The sequence below is a fragment of the Somniosus microcephalus genome, chromosome 9, assembly GCF_052327205.1.
Source record: "Somniosus microcephalus isolate GS21.2 chromosome 9, FLI_Smic_1.0, whole genome shotgun sequence".
In the NCBI taxonomy this organism is placed as follows: Eukaryota; Metazoa; Chordata; class Chondrichthyes; order Squaliformes; family Somniosidae; genus Somniosus; species Somniosus microcephalus.
Window position 1 is genome coordinate 129,114,475 of NC_140995.1, and position 24,549 is coordinate 129,139,023.

The 24,549-nt window shown below is 45.9% G+C and overlaps 1 protein-coding gene across 4 annotated transcripts in view; it reads left to right on the plus strand.

The window, feature by feature from the left end:
• Positions 1 to 2,850: 2,850 nt before the first annotated feature.
• mtcl3 (MTCL family member 3) overlaps positions 2,851 to 24,549 on the plus strand; it is a 66,743-nt gene continuing 45,044 nt past the window's right edge. For 3 of the 4 annotated variants that reach the window (XR_015079545.1, XM_085997176.1, XM_085997177.1), the window contains exons 1-3: positions 2,853 to 3,644; positions 3,987 to 4,211; positions 4,405 to 4,563. Coding sequence is in view for 3 of the 4 variants with exons in the window: in XM_085997176.1 (XP_085853302.1) it covers positions 2,937 to 3,644; positions 3,987 to 4,211; positions 4,405 to 4,563 (1,092 nt within the window). In the remaining variant the exon portion in view is untranslated. Of the gene's footprint in view, positions 3,645 to 3,986; positions 4,212 to 4,404; positions 4,564 to 24,549 lie in introns of all 4 variants that reach the window. The other variant, XM_085997178.1, reaches the window with a different exon arrangement.

The window sequence follows — 24,549 nt, forward strand, 5'->3', positions numbered from 1 at the left end:
CTCTCAAATTGATATATTTATTTTAGATGCATTCAAAGATGGAGGGAAGTTAGTGTAGTTTCAAGATGTAAGATTTATAATTGTATTTTATTCAGATTTGATTAGTTGTGCTGTCCTGGGAAAAAAGTTCACGATTTTATCTTGGACACAAGGACAAGGAAGGAAAAACAGAGCTAATGCAAGTACATTTCTTTCAATGACCTGATGCATGAAAATTGCTTTTAAACCTCAACTTTGCTCATCAAAGTGGTACAGTTCATCCTGGACACCATGCAGGACTAGTTTTCTGTAGCATTTTTGCATGCCATAACTGCTTGAATAGATTGATTTCTAACTTTACACAATGGGAAAATTCACCAATCCTGCACTGCTTGTGGGGAGCCGCGCTGAAAGGGGGTATGGGTCAGAGATGGGGCTGCAACACTGTAGTGCTGATTCTCTGACCCATGGCCCCTTTGAGCATGCCTCCCCACTAGGAGTGATATATTGGGGAATTTACCCTATAAATTCTTCAGTTACTTAAATTTGCTGTCTTGCTCACATACTTAATGTTGCTAAACTTCTTGCATGCCAATGTTACAACAGTGACTACACTTCTAAAGTACTTCAGTGTTTTGGGACATCCTGAGGACATGAAAGTTGATATGTAAATACAATTTCTTTCTATGTGATGAGGACAGGCAAAATTATTTAAACATTAAATTATATATGATTAGATTTTGCTGTTTTATAAACTCATATTCAAAACTGTTGAATTTTTCTAAATTTCTTTCTTACTTTAATTTCTCCCCTTCTGGGCACCTTGCATTTTCGCAGAATTGAGATCTCAGGTACCCTGCTCCAGATGATCAAAAATGGTGCTCTACAACCAGCCAATAGGAGTTATATCATAGTGATCTGGGCTATTTTACTCAGTCCTGTATATGAGAGAATTTCTCATGTCTTCAGACCCTCTCATACATAACTCAGGGATAAGACTGTGTGCTGTTGGTATGAGTCTTTAGTACTGTGCTCCAGTATATTGGTACATCAACATTGGGTTATCTACAAGGTGGCAATTTAAATAAATTCTTCTAGAAGAAATAGAAGCCAAAAACACTTGTGTAAAGTTATTTTTGTCACTGAAAAAAAGACTTATTATTCAGTGATCTGTCTCAAGATAGTTAATAGTTGTGAAATATTTATTATTCCATTACAGAAATAATAGAAGAGGTAAAGTGTCTTTGTGATGAGGAGGGAAATCTAGTTGTAGAAGATGAAGATATGGCAGAGATATTAAATAAGGGCAATTAGGGATGAATTAAAAAAAAATAAAGTGAAATCAGTAGATGCAATATATCCAGATTTTCAGAATGTATTTGATGAGCTGTATTGTTACAAAAATTCAGGCATATGGTTTATGAGCAAATGTGCAGCATGGATAGAAAGTTGGTTGACAAACAGGAAAGCGTCCAGGTAAATGGGTGTTGCTTGGATTAAAGAAGGGATGGAAGTGTTGTATCTGAGAGGTCAGTGCTGGGTCCACTTTTGTTCTCTATTGATGATATGGACTTGGAATAGCCCAAATAGCCTTTATAAACAAAGGCATAGAGTACCAGAGCAAAGGGGGTATGATAATTTTGCACAAGGCAATGGTTAGATCAGAGTTAGTATACTGTGGTCAGTATTGTCAGACGGGAACAAAAATGGCTGACTGGTTTTGATTAAGTATAGAAAATAAATCATGAGTTAAGTGAATGCAATGGTTTCTAAACTTTGCTATGTAGATGTATTCCTGCAACTATCAACAATAAACTTCTGCAGCTGTTGACATGCTCGTGGCAACCCTCTGCAAATATCAAAACATTAGTTGGTATTGCTGCAAATATCAAATGTTACTGGTGACCTGTGGTAAAAACAGTATACTCTCAGTGACCACCTAGAAATACTGCCACACTTCAGGTGACTCCCTGCAAATAATGGCACGTGCCTGGGGGCCTGCTATCCGAACTTCCAAAAGACATCGTCACCCAGCCAAAAGAAAACAATGCTATTATTGAAGAAAATGTAATGAATATATAGTGACAGGAATACTGTGCTCGTAAGTCAACAAACACAGAAATGTGATGGTGGATGGAAGAAATCTGATGACCTCAAGGACCCACCCCCATGGTCCAGGAACTTCAGTTTGAAAATCCAAGATTTATGCATTTTAATTCCATAATCTCGTGGTATGGAAATGTAAAGAGCTAATGGTGAAACACAAGTTCACCTAGTCATTAATTCCTGCAAGGGGCAACTGGACATATTATAAGACATCAGTTTAATTTGGACTCCAGACCATACGATCCTATTCAATGATCTTTGTCTACACAGACTTTGATAAACTTTCATAAGTGAAAGGTTTTATTTGTCTCTGCTTTTCTTGTAACTTGATTCAATAAAGCTATATCGTGACCTTTTCATGCTGTTTGCATATATTAATTTCTTGATAGATTTAGGTATAACTTATTAAAAAAAGACACCAAAATGATGCAGAATTAATTGGGTTTCCACATTACTTCCTAGCTTCAGTGCACCTGTGAAGCGATGAAAATTTATGTATAATAATGCCTTATATATGTAACCCAAACGATTCCCGATGTCTTGCATTATGGTGCAGTTTAAAAATCGCATTTAAATTAAGAACATAGTTACTAACTGGTCTGTTGTCGCCATCTCCGAGATTTACACCTTGAAAAAGATGCTAATCCAATGTATGTCTATTCAAATTCCTCTGGCTACATTTTCCCTTGAAACAGTTTGCAAGGAATACACTCACACATGATATAGTAAGCGTTGCTGTTATTCTGTAATTACAGGGGTCTGTTTTGTTATCCTGCAGCCCGGAAGTGGATAACAATCTAAGTGGTATGCATGGAGTGGTATGAGAATCGCGTTTCGATGACAATAACACCATGAACCCAGCCAGTGGCGCTGCTGAAAACCGACAGCATTCTCACAATAAAAAACAGCAGCGAGCCTCTTCGCCGGCCAGATTCCGGGAAATTAACTCAAGACCCGCCGTAAAGACTTCGCTGGGTGCCAAAGCTAACGCATTAAAGCAGGGCTACCACCCCAGTCGGATTTCCAGCCAGGGAGCGGCAAACGTCAAAGAAAAGCCGAGCAAAGCGGCGGCAGCTGTCCGCCCCGCCGGTGCTGAAAAGGACACCGCCGCGCCTGATGCCATCAGGAAAGTGGAGGGGGAAAGCTGCCATTTTGCCCAAAGGAAGAATTGTGATTTGACCCTTGGTAAAAGTGGCCGTGCACCGTGCACTCCCGACAAAGCAGACGGTACGTCAAAAGCGCCGCGGGGGAAACAAAGCGAGCAGCAGACGGGCGGAGGCGGAGAGGCGGGTGCAAACGGCGAGCCGCCAGCCCAAGATCCAGAACGTGCCGGGCTTCAGATTGACGGCTCGGGCTCGGTGCCGGTGCCGCTGAGCGTCGGCAAGGCGCTGTCCCATGCTGCTGGAATGCACACGAAAAGTGCAGCGGCGCAGGCACCGGAGCCAGAGCCGGAGAGGGAAAGGGCGGCGGGCGAATCCAACATGGAGACAATGACCGAGCAAGAAAAAAGCCTGCAAAATGAGATCGAGAAACTGCGCTCGGAAAACCTGGGCCTCAAGGTAGGGTCCGCATCTGTCAGACTGCATGCAGAGGTTTTGGGGGATGGGGGTCTTTGCGAGGAGATGGGGGCGGGGGGCATTAATGTATAGAATGCAACAACATAGAACAAAAAACCACCACAGGATCTGGGGGGGAATCAGGCTTCATTCCCTCTGGGCCTGAAGCTGCAATGGTCGCCGAGGAGGTGATGTTGACAATTTGCAAAGCCTGCCGCTCAGTATGGCCATTGTGTTGGGAAACGCCTGTCGCAGATTTGGAAGAGTGTTTTTGGTTTTCTTGTTATTTTTTTGTTTTGATTTTACTATTCAATTCTTTAAAAAAAGGAGGCTTTGTTTTGTCAGACCGAGATCGAGGAGATGCGAAACGAAATGGACGAAATGAGGGATAGTTTCTACGAGGAGGACGCCTGCCAGCTACAGGACCTCCGCCGGGAGCTGGAACGGGCCAACAAGAACTGCCGGATTCTGCAGTATCGCCTGCGGAAGACCGAGAGGAAAAGGATGAGGTTCGCCCAAACCGGCGAGATGGACAACGAGCTCCTGAGAAGTCTGGAGCAAGACCTCAAGGTCAACTTACTTTCAATCTATGACATGGCACGAGGTCGCTAAAGTTATCAAAAATAAATATAATTTCGGCACCTTTGACACAACGGACTCTTAAGCAATTTGCATGCATTTTAAAGCAGTTGTTCCTATTTTTAATTTTTTTTTGTGATGATGATGTTACGATGATGCCATTTACTGTTGTCACCACTTACAGGTTGCCAAAGACGTGTCTGTCCGCCTGCACCACGAATTAGAAAATGTAGAAGAGAAACGAACCAAAACGGAGGAAGAAAATGAAACCTTACGTCAGCAGTTAATTGAAGCTGAAATTACCAAACAGGCTTTACAAAATGAACTGGACAAAATTAAAGAGGCAAGTAATGGTGACCATTCCTTCCCTATTACAGGCTCATAAAGTGAAGAAAACAGATGACATGTTAAGCTCAGAAATAATCTTTGGTGATGTTAGTGGAGGAACTTAACACATTCACATAACATTTCTCTGTCTATTACTTTAACTGATTGATTTATTTTAAATGGGTTTAGGGCCCTGTTAAAAATTGTCATACAAATGTGCCAAATGTTCACTGTGATATTGCCAATTTCTAGGTTTATATATGTCTTTTTAAGACTTTGTGTTCATTCCCAAAAGTTTTTGTAAATGTATTTTATGAGATCCAGAGAATCCTACTTGAGTGGTTTCTTGGAGCTATTTTGGTTTTTCAGTTCTCTCAAAAACAGTGGGGTAGAAATTGTCCTTGTGTCCAAAATGGTCTGTGCCGGAGTGAGGCCGGTACCAAATTCAGCACTGGGCCTAATCTGCACCTAATTGGTGATCTGCAGGTGCCAAGCAGACCAGTGGAAGCAACTCGTCTGTGCCAACTGCAGCAATTTTGACCAGCTGAGATGCTGAGAGGGCTGTTGTTTTTGTGGAGCCAGGCTGATCACACAAAATACAAAAAAAATCCACTTTTTCTGGGCCTTTTTCAATGGCCTCCATTAAGCCACTCTAGAAGAACTAGTGCAAGCTGCGCCTAGTTACTGTCCAGTTTCACATCAGGGACCTACACCCGGAGTAGGACCCCGATTTGAATAACTAAATCAGAATTTGTCAGATAAAATTGACAAAATTGGAAAACAAGGAATCTTATGGAATTTTGGCTCAAAGTTTAAACACGATCTGTATAAAAACTGAAAGCACAACTCAGTTTATATTGTTATGCATTATGCATCTTTTCTCTAAATACCTCATTCACTTTTTGTCTTTCACAGTTAATTTACTATTTCATTCTGATTTGATTTCTAGTTAAAATGAAGTAGTATTTAAGATTCCAGGAACCGTAGACAATTATTTCCTGGAAACACTGCAAAATGGGGGAGTGTAGGCTTATTGGAAATAAGTTTGAATAATAATAGTATAAAATTGATGATTTAACTGAGCAAAACAGCCACTATTTGCAGAAGGCTGTTAAGTATTGGTTGACATGGTGCTCTGGTATGCCAAAGTGACCAAGAGAGTACTGAAATTTTGGCAAATATTCTGGCTTGTAAGCAACATTACTAGTCATATTAATTGCTAGGATTCGCAGAAGGTCAATACTGGCAGAAACTAAACAATTGCTCCCCTGTTGAGGAGAACTATCACAAAATCAAGGTGGTAATGGTCTTAACTCAGGTAAGATGTAGTTCAACATTTATATATTTAGGGTAGCGATAGTATGAGCCAGGCTAAGTCTATCTCATAGGTCAGGGAAGACGTCTGATGACCAGGCTGACTTTGAGAATTTCTAAGATTATCCTGGCACAAACCAAAGTCTTGTCCTATAGGTTGGTTAATTTCAGAAACATGGGGGGTAATTTCAACTTTTATTGCTAGGCCAAAAATGGGGAAAATCCAATCAGCTGCCTACGTTACACCCCATCAATTTTCTTTTCCATTGAAGTCAATTGAAAAGATAATTGGGTGGGGTATAAAATTCCCTATCACCTATTTATCGTCCAGCGATAGAAGTTAAAATTACCCCCATGATCTGTATTTTGTTGTCAGTCAGATCCTGCTAGGAACTCTATTCATGTGTCAAGTCCCTTTAAGGGGAAGCACAACTGAGACCAAGATGATTGGGAGGGCAAAGAAGATTGTTCCTTTAGTATAACTAAAAACACTGTCAGAAATAAAAAAAACCTTTGGAGTGTGAATGAGGACTGAATGGTGCAGAGTGCACTCTTAAGTGCCCAGTGGTATGGAAGGCCTTCATTAAACTGGTGGATATTGTGCCCTGGTTCTCTAAGGTTACTTGGATGGAAACCAAAGTGTTGTCTAATAGGTTAATTTTCTTAGGAAATATTTCCTTATTGATTTTTTTATTTGACTGTTGGTGATCATAGAAAATCCCAAATCATATTGTGTCTCATGTTGTTAACCAAAGAAAGAATATATGATTATAAGAAGGAAAAATAGCATTTGCTGCCTCTAGATGCAATTTTTTTCTCTCTCATTCATTTGCTCGTTTCTCCAACTTCCCACTGCTCTCTCTGTTTCTGTCCATTCTGTCTGAATGTGTATGTCTGTGTGTGAGATTCCTCTTTTGCATTTTAGATATCTTTCTTTGTTTTTATGTGCATGTGCAGTATCTACCTTTTCTCTCTGTCATTTTTGTGAATTTCTCTATCTGGTCATGTGTGTATCTCTCTTTATGTGCATTTTTTTATTCGTTCATGGGATGTGGGCATCGCTGGCAAGGGCAGCATTTATTGCCCATCCCTAATTGCCCTTGAGAAGGTGGTGGTGAGCCGCCGCCTTAAACCGCTGCAGTCCGTTTGGTGAAGGTACTCCCACAGTGCTGTTAGGGAGGGAGTTCCAGGATTTTGACCCAGAGACGATGAAGGAATGGCGATATATTTCCAAGGCAGGATGGTATGTGACTTGGAGAGGAATGTGGAGGTGATGGCGTTCCCATGCACCTGCTACACTTGTCCTTCTAGGTGGTAGAGGCTGTGAATTTGGGAGGTGCTGTTGAAGAAGCCTTGGCGAGTTGCTGCAGTGCATCTTGTAGATGGTACACACTGCAGCCACGGTGTGCCAGTGGTGGAGGGAGTGAATGTTTATGGTGGTGGATGGGCTGCCAATCAAGCGGGCTGCTGTGTACTGGATGGTGTCGAGCTTCTTGAGTGTTGTTGGAGCTGCACTCATCCAGGCAAGTGGAGAGTATTCCATCACACGTAGATGGCGGAAAGGCTTTGGGGTGTTGGGAGGTGAGGCACTCGCTGCAGAATACCCAGCATGTATGTGTCTCTTTATTTGTCTCACTCTCTTTTTCCTCTCTGCTCACTCTTATTTTAAGTTTCCATCCTGCTCTCTCACATTCTTTATTCCTCTCATCAGCTGTCACTCTTTTTACCACTCTTTTTCTCTACCATGTCCAAGCTTGCTTTTGCTCTGTGTATCATTTTGTGTCTATTATTCTTTGATTCCCTAGCCACTCATTCCCATGTGTACATCTCTTTTTCATATGTATCCTTCCACATCAAAGAAGCACACAAAATTCAGCACAAAAAGAAGCCATTCTGGCCATCATATCTGAGTCAGAACTAGCTCCACATTGGAGCTACTTAGTCTAGCTCAATTTCCCCTCACTTTTCATGTACCCTTTAATATTTTTCTTCTTCAAGTATTTAAGGGGTAATCTTACAAATGTTTACTCCTGGTGCAGTGCTTCATCCGACTGGAGCACTTCAACAAACAGCAACAATTTACAATTATATTTTACCTTTAATGTAGAAAAAAAGTCCCAAGGTGCATCACAGACTTGTAAATAGACAAAAATGGATGCTGAGGCAAAGAAGGAGAGGGATGACCAAAAGTTTGGTCAAAGAGGTGGGTTTTAAGGAGTATTAAGGAGGAGAGGGAGATGGAGATTTAAGGAGGGAATTCGAGAGTGTTGGACTTTGATGCCTGAAGGCATAGACATTAATGGTGGAGTGAAGGGAGGGAGAATGCATAAGAGGACAGAGTCAGAGGAACAATGCATTCTGAGGGTGAGGGGTCATGGGGAGTAGGCTGAAGGAGGTTACACAGATAGGGAGAGCTGAAGCCATGATGGGATTTAAATACAAGGATGAAACTTTTAACTTGGGGACACTGGGGTTTGCTCTCTCAGGTGGACATAAAAGATCCCATGGCACTATTTATGTTATCCCCGGTGTCCTGGCCAATATTTATTCCTTCACTTAACATCACTAAAAACAGATTATCTGGTCATTAACACATTGCTGTTTGTAGGAACTTGCTATGCGCAAATTGGCTGCCGCATTTTCTACATTACAACAGTGACTACACTTCAAAAGTACTTCATTGGCTGTAAAGCGCTTTGGGATGTCCTGAGGTCATGAAAGGCGCTATATAAATGCAAATCTTTTTAGGAGCCAATGTAGGTCAGCAGTGTGAATAGTGGAACTTGGTGTAAGGATACAGGTGGCAGAATATTGGATAAGCTTTGGCTTATGGAGGGTGGAGGATGGGAGGTAACAAAGGGATGGGTGAGGGTTTCAGTAGCAGACAAACTAAGGCGAGTGATGTTATGGAGGTGGAAGAAGATCTTCATGATGGAGATGCTATGGGCTTGATGCTGAGTTTGGGGTCAGATATGATGCCAAGGTTGCGAACATTTTGGTTTAACCTGAGACAGTGGCTGGGGAGGGGGATGGAATCAATGGCAAAGATACAGAGTTCTGGTGGAGGATGAAGATGATGGTTTCGGTCTTCTCAATGGTTAACTGGAGGAAATTGTGCCTCATCAAAGACTGGATGTCAGATAAGCAGAGAGTCAGTGGAGGAGTTGAGAGACATGATGGAGAGGTAGATCTGGTGTCATCAGTGTACGTGTGGAAGTCGGCTCCAGATCTTTGGGTGATATCATCAAGGGACAGCATGTATGTGAAGAAGAGTGAGCCAAAGATAGATCTTTAGGGAACTCTAGAGGTAACGTTGGAGGGATGAGAAGAGAAGCCATTGCTGGAGATGCTCTGACTACGGTTGGATAGGTAAGAATGAAACCAAGTAAGGGCAGTTCCACCGAGCTGGACTGTGGAGGAGAGGATTAGAGGGAGGATGGCTTTATCGACCATGTCAAAGGCTGCAGAAAGGTCGACGAGGGATAGTGCACCATGGTCATGGATGCTGAGGATATCATTAGTAACTTTAAGGCAGTTTCAGTGCTGTGGCAGGAGTGAAAATCTGATTGGAGAGATTCTAAATGGGGAAAGATTGGCAACTCATGGTTGCTTGTTTCCCATCTGAAAAATAGGCAGCTGGCAGTTGAAAATCGGCGGGCACCTCAGCTGCCCCATTGATGCCCAAGGCTTGTCTGATGCAATTGTCAGACAAACCTGTAAACGGGCAAGCAGACCACATGCTGGATACAGGCACGCATGTAGTTGTAGCTGGCGTTGTGCAGCCTAAGCAACGGTCCTTAAAGGGACTGTTGGAGGTTGCTCGAAATAGGGCCAGGAAATCTTTAATTTACATCACGCCTCTTGGACCCACAACAAAACTCTGGCACACTGCCAGAAAGGGAGGTTGGTGATGGGACAGGTTTGCAAGTATAGGGGGGTCAAGATAAGGGTGTTTAATTTCAGAACATAGTGCGAATTCGAGCACACATTTCCCTCAATTTTTCCCCAAAATTAGCTCTCGAAGGGCAGAACTCTGCGATGAGAGTGCCAATTCATAAAACTACTCCTCTAATTCCCTCTTGAGAGTTGTGAATAACTTCAGCTTCAATAGCCATTTGTGGTAATGTGTTTCATATTTTAGTAATTATTTTTGTGAAAACAATATTTTACCCTCTATTTTGCCTCTGGTACTATTCGTAAATTTATGCTCCCTTGTTACCAATACACAAACCTTTCCAAAATATTGGAACAATTAGGCTGGAATTTTACCAGCGCTGAGAGGGCGGGATCGGAGGCGGGTCAGCTGTCAAAATAGAAAAGATTGACAGCGAGTAGGGAACCCGTTGTCAAGCTGCTTCCATGCGAGTCTCCCAGTTGTCGGGCCTGTCAGCGCTGAACAGACCCGACACCAAGTGGCGGGGGAGGCAATTTAGATCATTAAATGCATTGTTGAGGGGCAATTGAGTCTAATTTTAAGCTCACCGTTAGATTTTTAAAGTTCGCCAACGGCTTCCCCGCTGCTCGGGGATCACGTCAGTTAAGGAGGTCGGGTGTTGTGTCAGCAATGGGACGATTTACTAACTTGACAGTTGCAAATGGTCTATAAAAGCTCCCATTCCATAGATCTTCACTTTCCAAGGTTAGAAGCGCTTGCTTACTGCATTTAGAAGACAGATTGAGCTTTATGCAGGTTGCAAGTGTTTGGAGCAAACTCTGTATCCAGTGTCACCTCATTGGAACAACCTCTCACCATTGACAGATTGCTTCTGTCCTCGCAACCTCACCTGCCATCTATTCCATCAGCATCAGTGCCCTTGAAAAAATCTCACCTTGGTCCTCAGAATCCCACCACGATCAGCCCCAACACCAGCAGCACCAGGCACACCAGCAGTACCAACATCAACACTAACCTTGTCCGCAATCAACTGATGCTGCACAGGACAGAGGGCCTGAGCTCACGACCACATTGCTGCCCGGGACGCAAGGGATGGCCTCACCATAGCCAGATTTACTTCACTTGATGCTGCACACCCTGGCTGCCACATGATGCTCCAGGTTGGCATCACCCCACACCAACACCATAAAGCATCCCTACAATGCGCAAGCCATTCCTTTCACACTCAGCACCATTGCGGGGGTACCGTTATGTCTTGCCATTCACTGCAACTCACTAAGCCACTTTCAAAGGTGCACACAAATCTGTCCAAGAATGCAAAGTGATGAAAATAAAGATTTCAGTGTTTGACACCACATTAACAGAAACTTCACATGAACATTGGCTAAACCACCCAAGTGTCTACCCTTGTGTGTTGTTAGTTGGTATGCTTGCAGTAGGATGAGGGTGATTGTGAGGGGTGGCTAGCGAAATGGGGAAGTGATAATATAGAGAGAGATAGGTGGAGGTGCAAGGTAAGTTGGTGTGAATAAAGATATGCAGGAGTAGGGTAGGGAAGACAGAGTGATGGGGATGTGATCAAGTGGCACAGCAGAATGAGGTTGAGTGTGACTTGGCAGTAACGTTTCGTGATCTACTGAGATCATTGAAGGTTTGTGCCTCTGCACCCAGGTCCTCCTGACGACATCCCTGCTTGTGTCCTCCTGTGTAATGTGCAATCAGGCTGCATTGGTGTCCTGGGGAGGTGTCTTCCGCCCTTTGGAAGGGAAGAGAACCTCCCTGCATGCTGTGACTTCCTCCATAAGCATATGGAGGGAGTCATGGGAGAGCCTGGGTGCAGCCATGCACCTTTGTGCAGTGCTTGACAGTGTTTGCAGCACCTCAATGCTGTAGAACACTGACAGCACAACTGTCAGAATCAATTTGGACATGGCCTCTTTAAGGAAATCGGCTGATGACGTATCATCAAACGACGCCATCAGACCCGTTTCCTTTTAATTGGCCGGGAACCTCGCTGGGCAGGCTTAACAAGCCCAATCATCGTAAAATCACTTGGAGCGTGCGGGCTGGAGCAGGCAGCGGGCTGGGACCGCGCTGCCGCCCGGATCCAAGGAGGACAAAGGGATTAATTAAGAAGGGGAAAATAGAATATGAGAGTAAGCTTTCAGGGAACATAAAAACTGACTGTAAAAGCTTTTATAGATATGTGAAGAGAAAAAGATTGGTGAAGTCAAGCGTAGGTCCCTTGCAGTCAGAATCAGGGGAATTTATAATGGGGAACAAAGAAATGGTAGACCAATTAAATACATATTTTGGTTCTGTCTTCACAAAGGAGGACACAAATAATCTCCCAGAGATGTCGGGGAACATAGGGTCTAATGAAAGGGAGGAACTGAAAGAAATCAGTATTTGTAGGGAAATGGTGTTAGGGAAATTGATGGGATTGAAGGCCGATAAATCCCCAGGGCCTGATAATCTACATCCTAGGGTACTTAAGGAAGTGGCCCTAGAAATAGTAGATGCATTGCTGATCATCTTCCAATATTCGATGGAATCTGGAACAGTACCCATGGATTGGAAGGTAGCTAATGTTACCCCAATATTCAAAAAAGGTGGTAGAGAGAAAACGGGGAATTACAGTAAGCCTGACATCGGTAGTGGGGAAAATGCTAGAGTCCATTATAAAAGATGTAATAGCTGAGCACTTGGAAAACAGTGACAGGATCGGACAAAGTCAACATGGATTTACAAAAGGTAAATCGTGCTTGACTAATCTACTGGAATTTTTTGAGGATGTAACTGGTAAAATAGATAAGGGAGAACCAGTGGATGTGATGTATTTGGACTTTCAAAAGGCTTTCGATAAGGTCCCGCATAAGAGATTAGCGTGTAAAGTTAAGGCACATGTGATTGGGGGCAAGGTACTGACTTGGATAGAGAACTGGTTGGCAGACAGAAAGCAGAGAGTTGGAATAAACGGGTCTTTTTCTGAGTGGCAGGCAGTGACTAGTGCGGTATCACAGGGATCGGTCCTTGGACCCCAGCTATTCACAATATATATTAATGATCTAGACAAGGGAACTAGATGTAATATCTCCAAGTTTGCAGATGACACAAAGCTGGCTGGGCATGTGTGCTGTGAGGAGGATGCCGAGAAACTCTAGGATGATTTGGACAGGTTGGGTGATTGGGCAGAAGCATGGCAGATGCAATATAACGTGGATAAATGCGAGGTTATCCACTTTGGTGTCAAAAACAGGAAGGCAGATTATTATCTGAATGGCAATAGATTGGGAGAAGGGGAAGTGCAATGAGACCTGGGTGTCCTTGTGCACCAGTCGCTGAAGGTAAGCATGCAGGTGCAGCAGGCGGTTAAGAAGGCAAATGGTATGTTGGCCTTCGTAGCGAGAGGGTTTGAGTACAGGAACAAGGATGTCTTGCTGCAGTTGTACAGGGCCTTGGTGAGACCACATCTTGAGTATTGTGTGCAGTTTTGATCGCCTTATCTGAGGAAGGATGTTCTTGCTATGGAAGGAGTTCAGCGAAGATTCACCAGGCTGATACCTGGGATGGCAGGAATGACGTACGAGGAGAGATTGGGACGATTGGGCTTGTACTCGCTGGAGTTTAGAAGAATGAGAGGGGATCTCATTGAAACTTATAAAATTCTGACAGGACTGGACAGACCAGATGCAGGAAGGATGTTCCCGATGGTCGGGGAGTCCAGAACCAGGGGTCACAGTCTAAGGATAAGGGGTAGGCCATTTAGGACAGAAATGAGAAGGAATTTCTTCACCCAGAGAGTGGTGAACCTGTGGAATTCTCTACCACAGAAGGCAGTAGAGGCCAATTCATTAAATATATTCAAGAAGGAGTTGGATATATTTCTTAAGGCTAAAGGGATCAAGGGGTATGGGGAGAAAGCAGGGACCGGGTACTGAAATTGGATGATCAGCCATGATCGCATTGAATGGCGGAGCAGGCTCGAGGGGCCGAATAGCCTACTCCTGCTCCTACTGTGTTTCTATGCTTCACCTCGGCCTTAGATTTCATTTCCTTCATCTTCTGTGCTCCATTGAATACACTTCCAGTTCTTGAAGTCTTATGTCATATGGAATAAATGTTGCTGCTTTGATTGTAAGCTCACCTACTGCTGTAATATTTTACACAGATTTTCAAGCTTCACCAATCAAATTGAAAATATAACTTGATTGCCTCATTTCATTCTGTGATGCACCTGTTGCTCAGTACAGGAAACTTTCTGGTATCCGGCACTGACAGGACCGAGCTGGTGCCGTCCCATCAAAACTGCCGTAGAAACCAGCGCTAATGTTAAAACATACGGAGCTTCTGAGCTCCGTGTGAAGCAACAAACCCTGTTGCTTAGCAACAGCTTCAAAACAGTCGGCGTAGCTTGCAAGCGTCTCTGTAGCTAAGCAACAGCTTCAGCTAGACCTTGCAGAGCCACGACTGCAGAAAAAAAGCAACGAAAAGAAAAAAAACTTATCTGAACCGACTCCTGAATTTTGCCGGTGGATAGAGCTTTCCGGACATTTAACCTTCGGATAAACGAAAGTTTCCTGTATTTGGTTAGAGCATTTTTGTATTAAGCGTACGGGGGATCCCTTTAGTTATTGTGTTTGTTCTAAATAACGAACAAGAACATTTGAGTAAAATCTATTTACATGCAATTCCATATCAGTATTATTAAATATGGTATACCTACAGAAAATAATTTATTATTCATATTGATGATCTGTTTCAAGTTTAAACAGGTGTTCGTAATCTCAATGGAATCCCGTCCACTGCTGAGTCTTTAGACCTGCTTTGCTGATTTAAATATATGATAACGAGAGATGAATATTTGATTTCTAACTTTTTGCAATCTAAGCAGACTGGAAAAAATAGAAACATTTGCTCCTGGGTTGCATATTATTAACATCACCTGGTCTTTGACTAATTTGCCTTTGTGTGTTGGGATTTGACTGTTTCGAGAAATATATATTTTACCTTTTGTCTTCATGTTTATGATTCCAGCTGTTAGGGAGTTCTGCACTGCTCTGATGCACCCTTAGATTCTTTCAGCATTCTTTGCTGCAAAAGTATGTAACATTTCATTATCTACATATCCAGTGCAGGGATGCGCATACCTCATTTTGTTGAAGCAAAATGCTGAAACTCTTAGCAAAATAATACTTGATTTTTATACTTTTTAAGTCCACCTTTGCTCAAGGCTTGCACAAGCCAATTATTACTCCTGATAATATGTAAGAACAAAAACTATCTAATTTAGCAGTTCTCAAATATTTTTGGACTGAAGTCCAGCAAAAATCTCTCAGCATTTGCTGCCTCTGTAGCTGAAGATACTGGTAGAGGTAAGTCATCAAAATGTCTCTTTCACTCTCCTTCACTACTGTGCTTTTCTCTCTCTTTTCCATTTTTGTTTTTAATACACCTCCTTTACTTCTGTATCTTGCTCTCATCTCCAATTCAGCTTCAGACTCTCCATTTTCATCTCTCTCTTCACTCACTCTTCCACATTCATTTCTCACTCTTACCTCGACTTCTGTTCACTCTTCCTGCCTTTCATCTATACGAACATAGGAACAGGAGTAGGCCATTCAGCCCCTCGAGCCTGTTCTGCCATTCAATGAGATCATGGCTGATCTGCGACCTAACTCCATTCACCCTTTGGCCCATATCCCTTAATACCTTTGGTTAACAAAAATCTATCAATCGCAGATTTAAAATTAACAATTGATCTAGCATCAATTGCCGTTTGTGGAAGAGAATTCCAAACTTCTACCACCCTTTGGGCTCAATTTTGCCATTGGGTGCGGGTCAGGTGGTCGGCGGGTCCCGATCGCGCCTCCGCTGTCAGGCGGCAAAAAATTACGATTTTGCCCTAATTGGGCAATTGATTCCCAGAGTGTGCGAACCCCTGACTCAATTAGTTTTTTGGGCCTGAAACTCGCCTCCGATGATGTCATTTCTCTAGCTGCATTTAAGGGCTCCAAGTTGGTACCTAAACGCTTGTGTTTGCTTCTGTTGAAAATAGTTTTTGGAGCTATTACAATGTCTAGTTCAAGGTCCAAGGCCTCACCTCGGTTTAATGATGACTCACTCCATGCTCTGGTGAAGGGAGCCAGAGCACAAAAGGAGGTGCTCTTTCCATCCTCTGGGAGGAAAAAACCTCCTCAGCAGACCAAAGCTGTGTGGCTGCAAGTTGTCCAGGAGGTGAGTGCCAGATCGATGTGCAGCAGAACCTGTCTGCAGTGCCGAAAGAGGTTCAATGACCTTGTCCGAACAGGCAAAATGAGTATACCATCACCTTTACCCTCATTCTGCTCCCCATCTCCTCTCGGCACCATCACTCTGCATTTTCAACTTACTCCTCCACATCCCACTTTACCCTTACATCCCTTGCACCCTTAACCATTCACTCTCTATGTGCACAATCACTTAACTATTTGACTATGCTGCCCTCACACTCCCTATCACTGTTATGTTATGACAACAGCTAACAACACACAGGTTTTGGGACCTTACTCCATCTTTGCGTCCTTCTAAGCATCTATGCTATGGATTCTCTACACTCACTGCATCATTCTCACTCAAACTCCACTTGTGCCCCTCATTGCAGGAAAAGAGAGCCCACAATAAGAGGGAAAGGGCGAAGACTGGAGGAGGGCCACCCTCAATAACCCATCTTATCAGCGCAGAGGAGGCGGCCCTAGAGATCGTTGGCGCCGAGGAGGATGTGGAAGTGGGGGATGGACAGACGGGCACAACAGAGCAAGCTGGTGACAGAATAGTTTTGCATCTCATTGACATTGCATGAGTGACTGATTTGATTTCTGATGCTAAAACAGATTGACTTATGATCATTTGCACAATTCAATGTGCATGCTACGTTTATATCACATGTCTAACTCATGCCTTTACTCTCCCACAGGACCATCGAGAGCCCCCCTCCCCACTGTCCAGGAGGAACAGCCTGAGCCACAAGACTCCTCAGAGGAACCTGCAACCTCTGAGAGCGCAGTATCAGCAAAATTAAGCGCATCCAGCACCAGCGCAGGTACGCACACCTCGGTGGCACCTTCGGGACATAGAGTAGTATTGTCACCTGGTGTATCACAGCTCACAAGTGCGCATCAGCAGATGGTGGAGACAGGAACAGCAGTGGAGAGTCCTCGTCGGCGGCCGCAGGGCACTCCCAGCTCTGCTCAGCTGCACGTGGACCCTGTGCCTCCGGGTCCATCCAGAAGGAGAGTGGTGCTGGAACTCCAGGAACAGGTGCAGGAGTCTCTGGCAGGTTTTGTCTCCAGGGTCACTGCGAGTGTGGAGTGGATGGAGGAGTCCAACGCTAACATGAGCAGAGCCTTTGTGGAGGCATTGGTGAATCAACACATCACCACGGAACGGATGGCAACCTCCGTGGAAAGGATGACTACCTCCATGGAAAGGATGGCTATGGTAGAGCAGAGGATGGCTACAGCCATGGAGGAGCTAATTTGCCAGAGTGTGGAAAACATGGTGAATGTTCAGAATAGACTGACATCTCTGAAGGAGCGATGGATAGCTATTGATCAGAGAAACCAGACCTTCATGGAAGTCCTCTGGAGTAGGACTACCAGTGTAGAAATGGGTCCTCATGGCCCCCCTGATGTGCAGCAAGGTGCTGTCAAGGCACTTGCTAGCTCTGAAGTGGGGCTGACCCATGAGAGGGATGTTGGTGGCAGAGAACAAGGAAGTGGAGGCTCCTCTCCCAAGCGCTCACACTCCCATGCCACTGCAGAGCCCTTGGTCAGAGCCCTACCAGAGTCCTCACCCAATTGAGATGGGCGTCTCAGCCCCTGCACAGCCGCAGGAGCAGCAGACTGTTGCCGAGCCCTCACAGGTTCGCAACCCCAGAGGACGCCCGCCAAAGGTGTCGAAGCAAGAGCAGCATGAGAGTGAGCAAGGTGCCTCCATATCTGCTGAAGCCACAGGGGAAGCACCACACAGGAGCACACGTAAGAGGAAGATAATGCACAAGTAGTCACAAGGGTAGTCACTTGGGTGTTCTGTTGTGTTTAATTGTTAAATGCCATCCTTTAGTCAATATATTAAAATAAAGTGATGGCAAACTGTTGAAGTTCTGGACTCAGTCATTTCGGAAATGGAAGTTCCACATTGAGGGGTCAGGGTGAATTGTGTTTGTCATGATGGTGGTCAGAGTGATAGGAAGCCACAGGTTCTTGTCCATTGTCTATGGTGTGGTAAGAAGGTGCCAGGCACATGTGTTTGAATGGGCAACTTAAGCAAATCTGGCCAAGATGAGTGCATCTTTTGCATCCTGGGCAGCAATGTGCTCGCATGCTGCTGCAGCTGGTTGATACGCATCCGTAAGGTCTTCATTCTCGATCTCCTCCTCCTCCTCATCCTCTGCATCTGAGGAGGCTATGCACTGAGCCACTTGTTCCTCAGGCAGCTGCAAGCCATGATGCTGTGCGATGTTGTGCAGTGCACAGCAGACCATGACGATTCTGGAGACCCCGGCTGCTGCGTATTGCAGGGCTCCACCTGATCTGTCAAGGCATCTGAATCGCATCTTCAGCAAGCCGATGGTTTGCTCGATGATGGATCTGGTCGAATGTGGCTGGAGTTGTAGCGCTCCTCAGCTTCGTTGGATGGCCTCCTGACTGGTGTCATTAGCCACGTCTTCAGGGGTTAGCCCTTGTCTCCAATTAACCATCCGCAAAGTTGGTTTGACGGACTGAAAAGCGGAGGCACAGTAGACTGCTGTAGGATGAACGAGTCATGGCAACTGCCAGGGTACTTGGCGCAAACATGTTACACACCAGCTGCACATTGAGGAAGTGGAAGCCCTTGCAGTTGACAAAAAGAGCTGGGTTGTGATGGGGTGCCTTAAGGGCCACATGTGTGCAGTCTACGACGCCCTGATTGATATGGTACCATTTAGCCACCTTGGCCCTCCCCTTGTTCCCAGGGAATTGGACCAGATAAACCGAAGGACTGGCCCTGTCAATAATCAGGAAGGGGCCATTCCACTTTGGTTCGAAGCAATGTTGCTTCTTGCCATAGTTTGGTACCATTACAACATCTCCCACTTGATACTCAAATGGTCGGACCTTCTTGTCGAAGTATTTCTTTGCCTGGTTTTTTGATTTGCCTGTTTGTGTAGCTACAAACATGTTAGTTTGTTCGATGTTTTCTACCGCCATTTCAAGCCATTTTTGGTTGGCAATTCCCTGTACTAAGGGTGTGGCTGAAGGGGTTAACAGATGGGCTGGCATTCGCATTAGTCGCCCGGTCATAGCCTGGTAGGGTGAGATACCCGTTGTGCTATGCGGGGTGGATCTAATAACCATTAGACACATTGGCAACATACTGGACCATTTGGTGGGGTGATCTGCACCAAATATTTTTAACATAGTTTTCAGAGTTCGTTTTCCTCTTTCCACCACTCCAGATGATTGTGGGTGATGGGAGATGTGAAGTTTATGCGAGATACCCATTATCCGTTGCAATTCGGTAAAAATTTGGGCGGTAAAGTGTGATCCCTGATCACTATCAACTTGAATTGGCACTCCCCACCTGCAGATCACCTCACCCAACAAAAGGCGAGCTGCTGTCAATGCGGTGTTTGTTTTACATGGAAAAGCCTCCATCCATTTAGTAAATTTATCAACTATAACCAGACAATACCGCAAGCCTGAAGGTCCTGTAGGTAAGGGCCCTATAAAATCAATTTGAAGGTGGGTCCACGGCCCATCGGGAGGAGGGGGACTGCGCAACAGTGCCCAATTGGTGTGGGCACTTGGATTGTGCTGTAAACAGGGCAGACAACGATTCACCCTATGAGTGACATCTGTGATGCAATCGGGATACCATGCAAATTTGCGTCGTTTCTGAACAGTTGCATCAGCTGAATAGTGTCCTCCTACCGGATGTGAGTGCAGGAGATCAAAAATTTCGAGTGTCATGGATGGGGGAACACAGACAACTGGGAAATCAGATGATAGCCACTGCATGCGGGGGTTGGAACAGGGGAGCAGCTTCCCCAGACTGATCCGGAGCCAATTGTGTGTCCGCAGCCCATGGAGTGGGCTGAGGTAATGGACATTCATTCTGATGCCATGCAATAACAACTGCATAGGGGGAATAACTGGACTGGAGGGAAGGGAGGTCGATGTCCCCACCTTGGATACTCGAGACTGATCTTAAGGGAGGGGTAGGGGCTTGCCAGAGGTCACCGTTAACAGTGGCGTCCTTGGCAGCACGATCTGCCTGTGAGTTACCCTGGGTATGTACATCTGAAGAACGTGAATGGGACTTTACCTTACCAAAATAGACAGGGGCTGATCGTGAATTTAAAGAGTCCCAAAGGGAAGCAAAGAGGTCTGCATGGAGCAGAGCCTTACCATCAACAGTACAAAAATTATTCCTAGCATACAGTGGTAAAGATACCAGTGTTAATTGCATAGGCACTATCTGACCAGACATTAACTGGTATGTCATGAGTAATTTGGATTGCTGTCACCAGGGCTGCAACTTCAGCATATTGGGCAGAGTGGGGAATGCATTTATACTTAAGTTCTCGGTCAGGCATGACTACTGCAAATCCAGTAAGGGGCTTTCCGTCCCTGTGATAGGATGACCCATCAATGTAGATATTCTGGGTGTTACTTAGCGGAGTAGGAGAGACAGGGTGATGGTCGAACTCCAGTGGTGGAAGGGGGCACTCATGGCTTCCCCCTTCGTACAGTAGGAGCTGAGGTAGTAGAGTTGTCTGCCTTGGCATTATTTCCAAATCTCTCTGAGTTAACAGAAGTGCCAAGTGACTGAGTCAGGCAGAGGAGACCAAAGTGTATGATCGTTTTGTTCAGCCCAGTAATAAACGTGAAGTGTTTGACTGCCCAAAAAGTGGCTTGCAGATGTCGCTCACACACAGTGAAATTCTTTTCCACGCCATTCAAAATACGGGAGGCGAATGCGATTGGCATAAGTTTACCCTGTACCTCTTGGCACAGAACAGCAGCAAGACTCTGATCGATGGATCCCACCTCCAAGTGGAAAGGCTTCTCTCGGTCAGGGCTCGTCAGGGATGTGACTTGCATAACAGCAGTTTTAAGGAGGGACACAGCCGTTGTATGTTCGGTGGTCCAGTCACGGGCCACAGCATCCTCTTCACCCTTTAACAGTTCATATAATGGTTTGGCTAGCTCCGCAAATCTGGGAATAAATGAGCGCTGGTATGCCACTAGGCCCAGGAAGGAGCGAAGTGCAGTTTTGGATGTGGGCAATGGTAAACGCTGAATCACCTCAATCTTATGCTGGTCAGGGCGGAGTCCCTTTTGTCCCACTGAAACCCCTAAAAATGTCACTTCTGGCTGTAACAGTTGTACCTTTTTGGGGTTAATTTTCAGTCCAGCTTTTAGAAGAAGGCCTAATAGCTCTTCCATTAATTTAATATGAGTCTTTTTGTCAGGCGTTGCAAGCAAAAAGTCATCAGCATACTGTAGCAGGCAGTCAGATCTCGAAAAAGGTTTCAGTGCCTGAACCATCCGTTTGTGGAATATCGTTGGGGCATTGTGAAAGCCTTGAGGTAAACATGTCCAAGTATTACTTTGATCTTCAAAAGTGAAGGCAAACTTGTACTGATCCTCTGACTTAACAGGAATATTCCAGAAGCTGCTTGAAGCGTCAAACTGGAGAAGTAGCAGCTACCTGGTGGAATCTGGGACAGGAGAGTGGGGGTCTCCCGAACAACAGGGGCGCAAGCTGGGGTTACAGAATTAAGCTTGTGATAATCAATTGTTAGACGCCAGCTATCATCTGGTTTCTTAACTGGCAAGGTTGGAGAATTAGTGGTAAAAGTGCCAGTGCGGATAACACCCTGCTTTAACTATGAATCGATCGTAGACCAAACATAAGGTTTACGCTCAGCCGGAATGGAATACTGCTTAAGAGGAGGGTGGGAGGGTCCATTAATCTCATCTCTCGATATGCTACCACAATCATGTTTGGACTTAGCAAAAACCTCTGAAAATTTATGAATTAAGGCCTAGAAATTCAGTTCTTAGCGCCAGCCACTAGCGCCTTAGGAGGAGGAGAAGTGGGGCGCTAAGCGGCTAGCGCCCGGGCGCGGCGCGATCTGCGCCTCTCGCGAACTTCACTCAAGATTTAGCGGCGGCGCAAAACCGCAGCGCCCGCTCAGCTGCGCGCGCAGATCCTGACGTCATTTCTTGGTGCGCCCTGAACCGGAACTTCAGTGGCGCCGCCCTTCTGTGCGCCTGGCGCCCCCAGCGACTGGTAGAGGGGAATGGTTCCCAGTCGCTACGGGGCGCGGGGGGTGCTAATTAAAGGGGACTCCTCCTGCATTATAAGTGGCAGCCATTTTGTTCCACTCCTGTGTGAGAGACGGATATTTGGAGCGAGACAAAGGGAGAGAGCTTTCTGGTTTGACTCAATGCTCGCACAGGTACTTCTGGCTTCAGGCCAGAGCTTTGCACTTGGATTTAACTTTCAGTGCCATAGCCTTGAGTCACCACATATAATGGGGGCTGCAATGGGTGGAAACGTTGGCTTACTGCATTGCATTCAAAGGGCTCAGAGACGCCGTGAGAGAGTGCCAGTCATGGCCAGGCGGAGAAGGGCCAACAGGCGTCGGCACAGGAGGCCTTACCCACCCAGGGTATACCGCCAGCAGTTCTCATATCTGAACATGTCTGAGGAGCAGTGTGTTCGGAGGCTGCGATTCAGAAGGGAGGTGGTCACTGAGATCTGCCACCTGCTTCGCAGAGATCTGCAGCCATAGCTGAGGAGCAGGACGTCTCTGTCGGTGGCAGTGAAGGTGATGGTGGCTCTCAACTTCTATGCCACTGGGTCCTTCCAGTCCGCTACTGGGGACATTGCCAACATCTCCCAGTTCGCGGTACATTGCTGCATCCGCCAGGTGACCAATGCCCTTTTCAGAAGGAGACCTCAGTACATCTCCTTCCCCATGACCCTGGATAAACAGCAAGAGCGTGCAATGGGATTTGCAACAACAGCGGGCTTCCCCATGGTCCAGGGCGCCATTGACTGCACGCATGTTGCTTTGCGGGCACCTCTACAGAATGCCGAGGATTACCGCAACCGGAAGGGCTACCATTCGCTCAACGTCCAGTTGGTGTGTGACCACAGGCAGCTCATACTAGCTGTCAATGCCCGCTTTCCAGGCAGCAGCCACGATGCCTTCATCCTGCGCCAGACTTCTGTGGCAGACATTTTCGAAGCCCAGGCTCACCCACGAGGATGACTTCTCGGGGACAAAGGCTATCCTTTGTGCACCTGGCTGATGACCCCGCTCCGTGCGCCCAGCACCCTTGCTGAAGAGCGATACAATGACAGCCATCAAGCAACCAGGAACATGATTGAGCACACAATCGGCGTGCTCAAGCAACGGTTCCGCTGTCTGGATCGTTCCGGAGGAGCCCTACAGTACTCGCCTGAGCGAGTCTCCCATTTCATTGTAGTGTGCTGCATGCTGCACAACCTGGCTATCCTCAGGACTCAGCCACTGCCAGCAAACATTGGAGGACCACCAGAGGAGGAGGAGGAGGAGCACCAAGACGGGAGGGAGGCACAAAGTGCAAGGGCCGTCTGGCGGCGGCTTATTGCAACTCGGTTCTAGGCTCAGGGAATGGCTTGTGCCAATGAAAGAAGATGAATGGAGCTGCGCCGCAAGCCCTCAGCTGGTCAAGGCAACAAATAGTTCAAAATGCAAACATGGACAATGTGAATAAAGAAAATTTTTTACTGTGCAAACTCTGTGCCCTTCCCGCATGACAAACTAATTCAGATAAACCCCCCAAAAAACAGTCAGAGATATAACTGGCTCTCACAACTTTCAGAAAATGAAGAAAACAGTTAAACAAAAATGACCATGATCCTCGGCCTTTATAAAAAGCAAACACAACAGTCTCGGCCTTCATAAAAAACAAACACAACAGTCTGGGCCTTCATAAAAAAACAAACACAACAGTCTGGGCCTTCATAAAAAACAAACACAACAGTCTGGGCCTTCATAAAAAACAAACACAACAGTCTGGGCCTTCATAAAAAACAAACACAACAGTCTCGGCCTTCATATATCAAAAAACCTCCTCAGCCTCATATACAAAAAAAACATTTGGCCACACCTACTTTTTCCCCTGCGAGGGTGATCCGCCTCGCTTCCGCGAGTGGCCCCTTCCCGCCCTGCAGCTCCTCCTCAATGGGACCCCAGTGGCTGCAGCAAGGCTGGGGGAAGGCTGCTGAGGGTCAGATGGTGAGACGGCAGATGCCCTTGGGGGATGGCCTGGACCAGCTCTGAGCCTGGAGGGCCCGGCTGCTGACTGCTCCAACTCTGCTTGGGCGGCAGCAGTCTGTCCTACGGGTGGTGGCAGCTGCAGTGGAGGAATGACAGTGTTGGCTGCAGGAATGCTGCCAACCTGACAGAGCACAGGCACTCCCTGGTCGGCTGATACACTGGCACTCGCACGGGCCAGCACTGCAGCATGCGCAGCAATCTGCTGAAGCACAGACTGCTGGGCTGCTGCGGCGCGGCAAGGGCCCCGTCGATGCCTGGCCAATCCAGCGAGGGTGGCAGCAGTTAGTGCCCATGTGGCCCTGGTCTGTGTCTGCATCACACCAGCCAGTGAATGCATGGCACGACTGAGCACTTGGCTGGAAGCCGCCTGTGATGCAGCGAAGTCCTGCTGACTCCTAGCCTGTGCTGCCGCGAAGCCCTGCAGACTCCTT